Source organism: Magallana gigas, chromosome 5 (assembly GCF_963853765.1).
Source record: "Magallana gigas chromosome 5, xbMagGiga1.1, whole genome shotgun sequence".
Taxonomy (NCBI): domain Eukaryota; kingdom Metazoa; phylum Mollusca; class Bivalvia; order Ostreida; family Ostreidae; genus Magallana; species Magallana gigas.
Window position 1 is genome coordinate 39,161,104 of NC_088857.1, and position 12,185 is coordinate 39,173,288.

General features: G+C 34.6%; 1 protein-coding gene across 2 annotated transcripts in view; it reads right to left on the reverse strand.

Annotated features, from left to right (window-relative positions):
- The window catches only part of LOC105325490 (uncharacterized), a 35,412-nt gene that overhangs the window by 9,540 nt on the left and 13,687 nt on the right, over positions 1 to 12,185 (reverse strand). The window contains exons 18-46 of one of the 2 annotated variants that reach the window (XM_011425076.4): positions 11,876 to 12,073; positions 11,578 to 11,675; positions 11,104 to 11,273; positions 10,867 to 10,991; positions 9,916 to 10,014; positions 9,510 to 9,654; positions 9,248 to 9,346; positions 8,998 to 9,123; positions 8,465 to 8,777; positions 8,137 to 8,304; positions 7,878 to 7,965; positions 7,081 to 7,230; positions 6,566 to 6,757; positions 6,325 to 6,422; positions 5,930 to 6,099; positions 5,493 to 5,617; positions 4,871 to 4,969; positions 4,456 to 4,600; positions 3,455 to 3,553; positions 3,192 to 3,314; positions 2,289 to 2,766; positions 2,091 to 2,181; positions 1,787 to 1,936; positions 1,221 to 1,412; positions 1,032 to 1,129; positions 773 to 942; positions 534 to 658; positions 335 to 433; positions 64 to 208 (exon numbers count right to left, since the gene is read on the reverse strand). In XM_011425076.4, the coding sequence (XP_011423378.3) occupies positions 64 to 208; positions 335 to 433; positions 534 to 658; positions 773 to 942; positions 1,032 to 1,129; positions 1,221 to 1,412; positions 1,787 to 1,936; positions 2,091 to 2,181; positions 2,289 to 2,766; positions 3,192 to 3,314; positions 3,455 to 3,553; positions 4,456 to 4,600; positions 4,871 to 4,969; positions 5,493 to 5,617; positions 5,930 to 6,099; positions 6,325 to 6,422; positions 6,566 to 6,757; positions 7,081 to 7,230; positions 7,878 to 7,965; positions 8,137 to 8,304; positions 8,465 to 8,777; positions 8,998 to 9,123; positions 9,248 to 9,346; positions 9,510 to 9,654; positions 9,916 to 10,014; positions 10,867 to 10,991; positions 11,104 to 11,273; positions 11,578 to 11,675; positions 11,876 to 12,073 (4,378 nt within the window). The remainder of the gene's footprint in view (positions 1 to 63; positions 209 to 334; positions 434 to 533; positions 659 to 772; positions 943 to 1,031; positions 1,130 to 1,220; positions 1,413 to 1,786; positions 1,937 to 2,090; positions 2,182 to 2,288; positions 2,767 to 3,191; positions 3,315 to 3,454; positions 3,554 to 4,455; positions 4,601 to 4,870; positions 4,970 to 5,492; positions 5,618 to 5,929; positions 6,100 to 6,324; positions 6,423 to 6,565; positions 6,758 to 7,080; positions 7,231 to 7,877; positions 7,966 to 8,136; positions 8,305 to 8,464; positions 8,778 to 8,997; positions 9,124 to 9,247; positions 9,347 to 9,509; positions 9,655 to 9,915; positions 10,015 to 10,866; positions 10,992 to 11,103; positions 11,274 to 11,577; positions 11,676 to 11,875; positions 12,074 to 12,185) is intronic. The other variant, XM_011425077.4, reaches the window with a different exon arrangement.

Genomic DNA, 12,185 nt, shown 5'->3' on the forward strand with positions numbered 1-12,185 from the left:
TTTTAAAGACTTTAAAAGATTTTAAAGTTGTTAAATTGCAGTCAATTTATTTCTTGAACATACCTTAACGCCCACCATTTCTCGTTATAATTATCTGGTGATGTTTCTCCACTAAACACACTCCATCTCCACTGGTCAATCAGATAACCAAATGGAAGAAAGGCGATCTTTTCTAGCGCCATCTTCATTAAGTAATTCAGGTCTGTCTCTGATAATATAGTGTGTAATATATATATATATATATATATATATATATATATATATATATATATATATATATATATATATATATATATATTGCATCAGTGGATATTTTTACATTTACATATCATACCTTCGTCATTTTCAATATTAGTTAATAGTCCTATTTTATGTAAATGTTGAGGGGTTGATGCCGACAAAGCCATAGTATCCCCGATAGCCTCGTGGAATCCTGATGGAAAAAAAGTCAAATTTAGGCATAACTACTTAAATTTATTAAAGAAAACAGGTTTAAACATTGACAAATATGTTCAAAACATCTTTAAAGAAACCTGGATTGGCACCACCCCTGTAGATAAGAGGCTGGTCTTTATATTGTAGGTAGTACTGAATGTGGCCCATTTCATGATGAACTGTAATCAGGTCCTCCATTGTGACGTCAGTGCACATCTTGATTCTGAACAATAAACAATTTGAAGAAGACACTATCTACACATATTTCGGTACTGATAATATTTATAATACAAATCGTAAACTTAAAATAAAGCATACTGTTGAGTAAAGCATCTACCTAAAATCCCTTTGGTTATAGAAGTCCCAGGCAGAGGCATGACAAACAACGTCCCTGCCTTCTGGTTTGACTATCATAGACTTGTCCCAGAAGGTCTTGGGCATTTCCTTTAATCCAAGAGATGTAAAGAACTCCTCGGCCGTTCGAAACATGCGGAGGGCCGTGTAATTCTGTAACAAATATTACTATAAATTGCATCTATAATAACGTTACGATGAGCAATGAGTCGGCAACCAACCATTCAAATAATTTTACTTACGTTGGATTTCAATGCAGGTGTAATATCAACGTTCGTTTTGCTTTTGAATGGAATCAGAAGGTCATACATGTTTTGCCACTCCTGAGCCCACATATTTCCTATAATATAATGTTATTACCATTTATATACTTTTTATATATATTATGGATATCATAAGATTGGAAATGACAATAGTAAATAAACATGTACCCAATAGGTGAGCCGGAATATGTCCCGAGTTTGGAAAGTTTTTATCTCCATACAAGTTTCGTAGCTTCTTCCGTACGTATGTGTGAAGTTCCTGATATAGTGGTTTGAGTTTTTCCAGAAGTTGTTCAAGATCCTCCCTGAAAGTTTCACTTTCATACGCAACTCTCCAATAATCCCCTGTATCTTTATACCCTACATATACAAGACCAAAACGTCACTCAAATAAGAAAAGTATCAGAAAATTTATTTGTCTACCCAAAGGTATGCTATTATTGATTTAACAACATGGATTTATGCGATACGAGTATGCAACATATCTTAAAAGAGCACCCAAAATGATTTAGAATAAATGCGATCCTGCCAATCACAAGACAACATGCATAAGCTAGTTTTTTCATTCAAATGCTTACTTTTGCAGCAAATATTTTACAAATAAATAATCTGTTGCCACAAAAAACCCCCAAAATGCTGTGGGACTCTAAAAATATAGGGCACCAAAGTGATGATTTTTATTATATACAAACACGTTTTATGTGGCTAGTTATATGGGGGAAAATCACATGTACCTAAATCAAGCTCCTTAATTCCTTGGTTACTCAGTTCTACAAACTCGGCATACTTTTCTTTCATCTTCTTGCCACTGACGTCCCTCCATCCTTTCCAGATTGTTTGAAGCTCCGTAAAGTTCCTCGAGGTCGACATTATTCTGTACAAGTCTAACATATTCTTCTATGTGTAGATTTTTTTTTCAAACATAATACAACACGAATCTCCAATCTCACGTTTATACATAAAACTTAACAAAATATGGCATACTATCAATATTTTCCTTGATGTGATCAATTTTTATTTAATATATAAAATACATACCAGGTTCCAAAGAAAGACATGTAGAGTTTCCTTTGGGACAGAATTTTGCTTTACCATATATGCCCTCTATTTCAGATTGAAGTGTGTTTAACTGTAAACCATGATATGAATTGTACAAAAAATGATTTTACTTTTTAAAAAAATGTATACATGTAGCGATTGCATAAAATTCATGTACATGTAATTGATTTGACTCACTTTTTGGAGCACCGTTTGATTCTTGAGTGCGCTTGTACCAATATTAGAAATTCCAAACAACCGTCGACCACTCTCAGTGATCCTGGACATGTTATAATGGTGTAAAATTTCTGATGCATTTCGAGCTGCCTCTTTCTCAAAATTAGCCAGCTCCAATCTTGCTGTGACCAGTTTTTTCTCGTTTTCGTCTGTAATATTGGTTGCATACGTCCATTCTACCTCTGATTCCTCGTAAAACTTGGTCTGGGCTAAATTGTTATACTCATTCAACCACATTTTTGCTTGTTGATCGCCATCTGATAAATATTCTGGACATTCGGTGTCCCAAGTAGCCAAATCGTTTCCATTTTGGATTTTTAACCAATCAATAAGAGGTTTGAAATATTCCAAAATGGCGCTGGCGCTCATTTTCCTCTGTCCTGTTAACCGTTCCATTGCATCCTGCCATGGTATAGACGAGCCAAGTTGTAATATCTCTCTGAATTAAAAAAAGATTTACCTCAAGAATGATTTTCTTACTTTTATTGTCATCAAATATGTTGTTAAAATATACTGCATAATAAATGTTAGTTAAGAATTTAAGGAACATACTACTAGTATATGACTAAAGAAAGACTGATTCATATAATCAATTTTTGATGACTGATGAAAGACTGATTTATATAATAAATTTTTGCAATAATGATTGATTGGTAAGCAACCTATTGGTTGCAACAAATCTCATCTAGGCAAACATTAAGTGCCATATAGCATAATATGACTATATGCAATGTGTCTCAATATTAACCTCTGAAAAATGAGTCTGCAATTTTTTTTTCATTTCTTGGCAACTGTTGTGTATAAGAGAATTGAATACATTCCTTTTTTATGGACTAATGATGCTCTGCGATTTATTTGTTATACCCAAGTTTCTGTCCCGCGGCTGTTGAATTATAGATGTCACACTGATGTAGGGGTCCATTTTCTCCAGCTGCCTCACATAGAGCTTTGTGGAACTGGAACTGTATCACGTAACTTACGAAGTACCTGTTTAAAATCTTACATTTTAGCACATGTTGTAAAAATTTTTGGCACGACTAAATTGGTTTAGACATTCATTTAATTTGCGTTGGTTAATATAACTATTGAACGTATAATGCATGCATACATTGAAAGAAAATAATGACCTGATATAAGGCGTATTAGATGGAATGTGGTATTTTGCACCGGGATCAAAATCTTCCTCAGTTCTATCTACTGGTGACGATATACCTTGATATTTACATCTTAAGAAAAAAATCAGATTAGACTTTACAAAGCATGGAAAATAACAATCATCATTTAACTTGTTGTGTACATCATAAATCAAAGTACTGAAGAACTGACGGGAGTTGATTTTGTCGATGTTTTATTTATTTTAAAATCAATGATATGTTATTTTGCATGACAAGTACATGTAGTTTCTAATTTGAATTACGCACATTTTTATAATATGAATTTTTGGACTTTTTCGACAAGAATGTCGAGAAACCCCCATATGAATCATGTTAAATAATATCTAAAGATAAAATTAATTCAATCAAACTATGTATCAGTAATAGAAATGTTTCTCGAAAATTGTATGGATCCAAGCAATATTGAACTCTAGTCTCGTTCAACCAAACGATCGGCTGACACCGTAAATCTCCGACAAGGATTTACGGAGACAGCCGAGCGTCGAGTTGAACGAGACTATATTGAACTCTGGCGTAGGAATACATACGACTACAAAAAATATTTAAATTGTTCGTACCATTTAAAATCTTACTTTTTTCAAGGTATTTATAAATAAGTTTCCTTGAAAAACAATGCTTTAGCATACATTACATCGAATTTATCAATTATTTTCAAGAACTAAGTCTTGTCAGCAGCAATGATTTGTGCTGAGGTCCAAACACTGTTTCACTTTCGGTTTGACTGAGTAGCTGCATAGGAGAGTTGATTAAAATCAACTCCCAATAAAATCATTGATGAGACAAAATGTGTTAATCTTTCTGTTACAACCTAATAAAAAAACAAAATATTTGCAGGAAGGCATTTTTGGTCAGGTCGATTCAAGAATTCAAAACAAGTACAAAATGTCGTGAAAATTGTTGAAATTTTTTAAATCAATATTGTTTTTTATCTTATTTTTAAAAACAATAAATACCTGAGTTCCCACCACTTCTGGTTGTATCTGTCTTTGGGTGTCTCCCCACTGAACACGCTCCATCTCCACTGGTCAATCAGATAACCAAATGGAAGGAAGGCGATCTTCTCCAGCGCCATTTTCATCAAGAAATTTATGTCAGTTTCTTCAAAACATGATAATAAGTGGAGAAAACGTTAATGATTTGAGATCAGCAGTTCTATCACTGAGACGAGTCTTGAACTGGTAGACCATATTAAAGTATATTTCAATTTCATATTTTAACATCAAACAATCATACTAATATACACTATAAACTTATAGAACACTCTATTAGTATATTGCTACCCTACCAGTCCAATTTTGTTTTAAGACATGCATTCACAAAATATTCTCAAAATATCAATATGTCAAAAGGTTGCATTTTAAAACTTACCATTATCATTTTGGACCTTATCCAGTAGGCCAATCTTATGAAGATGTTTTGGTGTTGACACTGATAGCGCCATTGTGTCACCAATAGCTTCATGGAAACCTACAGTACAGAAACAAGCAGCTTATACGACAGAGAATGTATTGTGTGTGACCATGTAAATTATTCTCTTGATTGGCCTGTTTGGTACTCCCAATAATGGCTACTGATAGTTGTTATTAGTAAATTATCATTTTATGTTCAGTCTAATTAAGCTATTACATACAGATTTTACATAAAATAGATTTATTCTAGTGTATTTATAGTTTGTTTTGTATGGCGATTTTCTGGACCTAACAACGATTTGTTACGTGAAATTCTTAAAATAAGACAATACTGCAAAATTACTCAGTATCACTATAAGAGCATTTCAAGTAATTGTTATTTTAAATTTGCTTAGATTTGACAATATATTAATTTGCAAGAATAATGATATGTCGGAGCACATAATTTTGTTCATATCGATTGTAACATGATTAAAAAATCTTCATATTCACATATAAGACCAACGGGCCATAATTTTTAATTGGTTAACATGTTCTTTTTATCAAAATTTTAATGAATATAATTTTATTTTAATAAATACCTGGGTTGGCCCCCTCCCTGAATTCCACAGGCTTGTCTTGATATTGTAGATAATACTGAATGTGGCCCATCTCATGATGAATGGTGATCAGGTTTTCCATTGTGATGTCCGTGCACATTTTGATTCTAGTATCAAACGAAAAATTCAACGAGATGGGTTTGCTGGTGTGTTTTTTCTTTATTTGATATCTAGATTATTTGCTACACTAAAATAATCTTATGATATGGTTTCATTATACATATAATCATTATGAAACTCTTATTTAATTCTCTTAATTTACAGGACGGTAATTTTTATTAGTATTCAAGCTTATGATATTTCACGATTGAATGATTTATTTTGATAGTATATAGATACACCACGATATAAAGTTGTCCAGATAAGCAACAATGGTCTAGAAAAAGGTAATGTAATAGTATTCAGGTGCAATGTATAACCTAAAATCTTTCCGATTATAGAAGTCCCAGGCAGATGCATGACAAACAACCTCTCGGCCTGGTGGTTTGACTATCATTGACTTGTCCCAGAAAGGTTGAGGCATTTCCTTTAATCCAAGAGACTTGAAGAACTCCTCAGACGTTCGAAACATGCGGAGGGCAGTGTAATTCTGTAACAAATATTAATCCAAAATTGTAGTTCCAAAAAGACTCCTCAGAGAGACGAACCATTTTTTGACGCAATCGACGTGTGATCAAAAAGAAATTGACACATTGACAATTATAGTAGATGAAATTGCAATTAAATTCCAGTAACTTATGACTAAAACTTACGCCATATACAGTGGAGTATTGTACGCAATATTACTTTAATATGTACCTTTTTGAGGCATTACCTGTGCTAACATTGTTGGTGTGACGTCAACATTTGTTTTATCTTTGAATGGAATCACAATGTCGTAGATGTTGTCCCAATGTTGAGCCCACATATTGCCTTGTTAAAAAAATTAAAATCAAAGACCTGCTAACAAAAAGGTGACTTGGAAATGCGTTTTGAGAATAATAGTAAACTCAGAACTGAGATTTGAATAAACAAACGTGTATTCTTATTTGGAACAAATTTTTGGTTTTGCTTACCAAGGAGATGGGCTGGGATGTGACCAGATCTAGGGAACTTATCCGCGCCATACAATGATCGAAGCTGATTTTTGACGTAAGTATGGAGCTGAGCATACAGTGGTTTCAACTCCGTCAAAAGGTTTTCCAGGTCTTCCTGGAATGTGGCACTCTCGTACGCCGATCGCCAATAATCGCCAGTGTCTTTGAACCCTGCAGTATGATACAAGTATTACATTTTGGTCGTGGACTCTAATGTAACAGTTTAGAAAATAGATATAATGCACATGTTTCTCAATGTTAAGAAAAACAGTATTTTTTTTCTGTGATGATTGTTATGAATTTCACTTCTACACCTGCACTGGCGTGCGACCAGTTCTCGCCGAGTACCATATTGTTACATGTACATTATTTTATCAACACATAAAAATATATAATAATATATAATAAAAATGACGAATCAATGCACTGGCGAGAAATGATGTTATAATGCACTAGCAAGAAATGGTATTCGACGAGAATGCAATGATATGTACCTTGGTTTAGATCTTGAATGGCCTGGTTACTAAGATCAACAAACTTAGCATATTTGTCCTTCATTCGTCTTCCGCTGTTATCTCTCCAGCCTTTCCAAACCATTTCTAATTCACTGTAATTCCGTGAAGTTGCCATAATTTTGTACACATCTGTATAAGATGAAGCACAAAAAACATCATATACAAGAACATGTATAGTTGTATGTTATATAATAGTATACTTTGTCGGATGGCACTCAAAGTTTCACACTTACTTGCTTTGTGGCACAATTTGTTTGCCACTTTATTGGTACTTTTTAGCAATGGGGAGTCATATTTTTTCTAGATCATCTTTGTAGTGATTAATTTGTATGTAAATAATAATGTCATCCGTTCTAAATGATTAAGTGCGTTGAGTTTAAGTAGCCTTCCAGTATTATTTGAATGCCATTTAATGAAACCTAGAATGAAGTGGGTTTTTTGTACACAAAAAATAGCTTTTCTGATGAAGTCAGTTGCAAAGGGCTGCAAGATCGAAGAAGTTGTATATCGGTACAAAACGAAAAAACTATCTTAGAAACCAGAACAGCTCAGAATCAACATTCTTTTTTGTTAAAAAATATGATCCGGATAAAGCAGGAAGTATATTAACAAAATGTTATTGAAATTTGCATTGAAGTCCTTCCGTTGATTGAGAAACTCGAGAGAGATTTTCACCCACAATTTTCTTCCCATAAATACTCACAGGTTTACTGAACAATATTCAAACCTATTACTTTGTCAATGAAATTGGGGCCATTACATATGGATTTTCTCACCTGGTTCTAGAGGTAGACATTTTCCGTGTCCAACGCAGACCTTGGCTTTACCATACAGTCCCTCTATTTCTGATTGTAGTGAATTCAACTGTAGGAAAAAAAACCGGTTAGTGGATTGTTGGTAAAAATATTCGAAATTTCATTAATCTAATCAAACATTAGTATGGACTTAGTTTTTGTAAGATTTCTCTAAGCCTCCGACCACATCCTAAATTGTGATCGCTAAGTTATTTCCGAATAAAGAATACAGATGTTCTACCTGTTTAAGTTTGGTTTCGTTCTTCAGAGCATCGGTTCCTATAGTAGAAATTTTCTTCAATTCTCTTCTTTCCGTCGGACTTAAACTAGTATCCAATTCCCTCAGAAGTTGAGACGCATTCTGAGCAGCTTCTTTATTAAACTTAGCATATACTAATCTGGCGTCAACCTACAATTTAAGATAATCCTCAATATTCACCAATTTTTATTTAAGAAAATCTTACATATATAGTTTGCTCTTTGTTTGTTTGAGTTTTTATTTTTGTATTTGAACAAGTATTGTAACAGCTGTCATAAAACCATTGTTGAAATGATATTAACATATTTACTAGTTTCCTGGAGTTTTCGTCCGTAATGTTGGTGGCATAGCTCCACTCTACTTCACTGATAGTGTACAGCGCTTGTTCCGCTAACGTATTGTATTCCTTCAGCCATTGTTTGGCAACCTCTGCAGTTCTCTTCCGTCCATTGCCTGGGCAGGCACCCGTCCATCCGATTTCCTCTCCCTCATTTTGTTTCTTTAACCAGTCCGTTAGAGGCTGGAAATACTCCAGTACAGCCTTGGCGCTCATTTCCCTCTGTCCTGTTATTTTCTCCATTGCTTCTTGCCAAGATACCGAAGAGCCCAACTTCAACATCTCACTAAAAGTTCAAGAGAAGCAATCAGAAAACCAGTTTCTTCTTATTGTTAAAATATGGTAAAAAACATCCAACTGTAAAAGTTTCAACGGTTTCTGCTATTTTGCACAGCAGTTCTGAAGTTTAATATAAGTAATTTTATATAAATAAGCTTTAAAAAAAATAATCAAGCTCTTTTTTAATTCCAAAATGGAAAAGATTGTGCATCAAGCAGTGCATGTACCTGAGTTTCTTGCCCGCCTCCTTGGATCTGTAGATGTCACACCTGTGTAGTGGGACGTCCGTCCGACCGGCCTCTTTACACAAAGCTTGGTGGAATTGGAATTGAACGACGTAACTCACAAAGTATCTAAAATACCAAATCTAGTGTGAAGATACCAGTAAGTTGGTGAGGTTATCCAAATCCACTGCTATGAAACGTTATTAAGGTAAAATGAAATATTAATCTAGTACGTGTCTTACTAAATTTCTACCTTATATAAGGAACATTTGCCGGAACATGATATTTTGCACCGGGATCAAAATCGTCAGAAGTTCTTTCCACTGGCGGAGCTATTCCTTGGTGCTTGCATCTAGAAACAGAAATATTATAGGATGTTTTTTCGCTATGCGATAATGAATGGGCAGATCAACATTAAATGAAAAAAAGTATATTTAATATAGAAGTAATCAATAACATATCTATATAAATTGTACACATGCGTTAACACACGTGCGTTTTAACTTGGATCTCACCTTAACTCCCACCACTTTTTATTGTAGTCTGTGTATGAAGTATTCCCACTGAACACACTCCATCGCCATTGGTCTATCAAATATCCAAACGGCAAAAAGGCGACTTTCTCCAGAGCCATCGACATCAGAAAGTTTAGGTCGGTTCCTTAACAAATAAAGTAAATTCAAATCTGGTGTTAAATTAATTCAAGTTTATTTAATTATTTCGAAATACAAACGATCAAAGTCATAGCAAAACGTGCTTTTTGTTTATCAATAAAAACAACATGAATATCTATGTTTATAACAAATAGTAAATTGAACTTTTTACGATATCATGAATAGCATAGTATATATCCTTATATAGCATTTTATACAATCAAGATTTTTTGCCATGTTCATGCACCAGTCTTGTTTATAGATCTACCTGTATCATTTTCTAACTTATCCAGCAAGCCAATTTCGTGAAGGTGTTCTGGGGTTGATACAGAAAGAGCCATGACGTCACCAACAGCCTCATGAAATCCTTTAAGTCAGAGAAAGATCTCACTTACAATGCACAATAATAACAATAACACAAAGTATTATTTTATGTCGTTAAAACACAAGGTGAATCAAAGTCAATATTAACTTAAGATAAATCAGTAATAATCTCCGATTGTATTTCTCTATGTTTAAAAGCAATATGCAGGTTAAGTGATTTTACGTTTCACAAAGTTTTTATGTCGTAATTCTGGAATAAACGGTGAATCATTATGATAATCATTACTAAACAGTGGAGTCGGAACCGAATTGAAAGTGGGGGGGGGGGGGTAGACTAATTCTCAGATATCTTGAAAACCCAAAAAAAACCTAATTCCCAAAATCAGGAAAATCCTTATTCGTTGGGGGGGGGGGGTGGTATACCTATAGAACCAAAAAAAATTCTTACCTAATTACTTACTAATTCTCAGATATCTTGACAAGCTAAAAAAAACCTTATTCCCAAAATCTTGACATTCCTAATCCGGGGGCGGGGGGGGGGGGGGGGGCGGGGGGATAGTATACCTATTGCTCCAACATCTCAATATTTCCGTCTTCTTAAGGTAAATTTTGGAACAATTATCTTTCCTGCGAGAAAAAGCGGGGGGGGGGGCTGAACACTCTATGATGCTATGTGCCTAATGGTTAGGTCTAACTTTGCAAAAAAAGTGGGGGGGGGGGAGGCTAAGCCCCCACTAGCCCCCCTCCCCCCGACGCCTATGCTAAAATCAGTAATAATCTCAATATTATTTCTATATGGTTAAGCGATCTTATACGTGTATTAAACTTATTAAATGAAATACATGTACAAGAGTGATATAAAGGAGCCAGTAAATGTGCCTGGTCTAATGTTCACCTGGGTTGGCGCCATCTCTGTAGACCAGAGGTTGTTCCTTGTACTGCAGGAAGTACTCGATGTGTCCCATCTCATGATGGATGGTGATCAGATCCTCCATGTTAATCTCCGTACACATTTTTATTCTGAATGATAAAAAAAGGGAAATTGGCATAATCCTATCAAAAACCTTTTGTATTATTCTGAAACTGAATAAAATTCAAAGATGCTTATCACAGAACTATATACATGTAGTACCTATAGTCCTTCCTGTTGTAGAAGTCCCAGGCTGAGGCGTGGCAGACCACCTCCCTGTCGTCTGGCTTCGTGATCATGCTATCATTCCAGAAAGTCTCAGGCATGCCAATCAGGCCAAGCGACAGGAAAAACTCTTCCGAAATTTTAAACAGTTTCTTGGCATCGTAGCCCTGTTTTAAAAAAATTATTTTGATATTTTTTATCTGTACATTTAACTTGTTTACAGCGAGCAATAGACAATGTTTATTGTTAAATAAAGTATTATGAAATGCAATCGTTCTTCTGCCCTTCTGTCATATTCCTTGATTTGAGTTAGTGCAACACGGTAAAAATGCCAGTTGAACAATCTCTGTTCAAAAAGACAATATCACTGGAGAATTTATAATTCTTAAAACACTGTTTAACGTTATTACGTCCAAAGATGTCTTTAAGTAGTTGGTAGCTGTAAGGCATTCATTGTAATGAAACACATACCTTTTCTTTTAGTTTTGGTGAGACATCAATGCTTTCTCTGTCTGGATAAGGCAAAACATACTTTGCTATGTTGTTCCACCCTTGGGCCCACATATTTCCTGCACAATTTACACGTACGTAAAGAAACACTTGTTAAATCTGACCGACGTTTTCATTAAATAAAGCCTAGCCTTTTTTCATGTAGATAGAAATTTAATAACTAGCAAGCCATAATTTGCCCACCAAGAATATGTCTTTCATTTTTAGGTAGACAGACACAAGATAATTCAAAACATATAGTAATCTGTAATTTGCTGACCTAGAAGATGAGCCGGGATGTGCCCGGATGTTGGAAACTTGTCAATATCGCTGTCGTAGACTTCCTTAAGTTTCCTTCGGACGTAAGCATGTAAGTTTTCATACAATGGCTGCAACTGGTTTAATAAGTTCTCCAGATCCTGTTGGAATGTCGCAGATTCGTACCACCTCCGCCAGTAAGCTCCAATGTCTGCGAAATCTAGATCGAAACGGTAATTTTATGAAGACCAAATTCGAATATAAAAATACAGCGATTTCGTCAATGTTCGTTGAACTCTTCGAAGTAGGATCTATGATATCAAATGAAATTG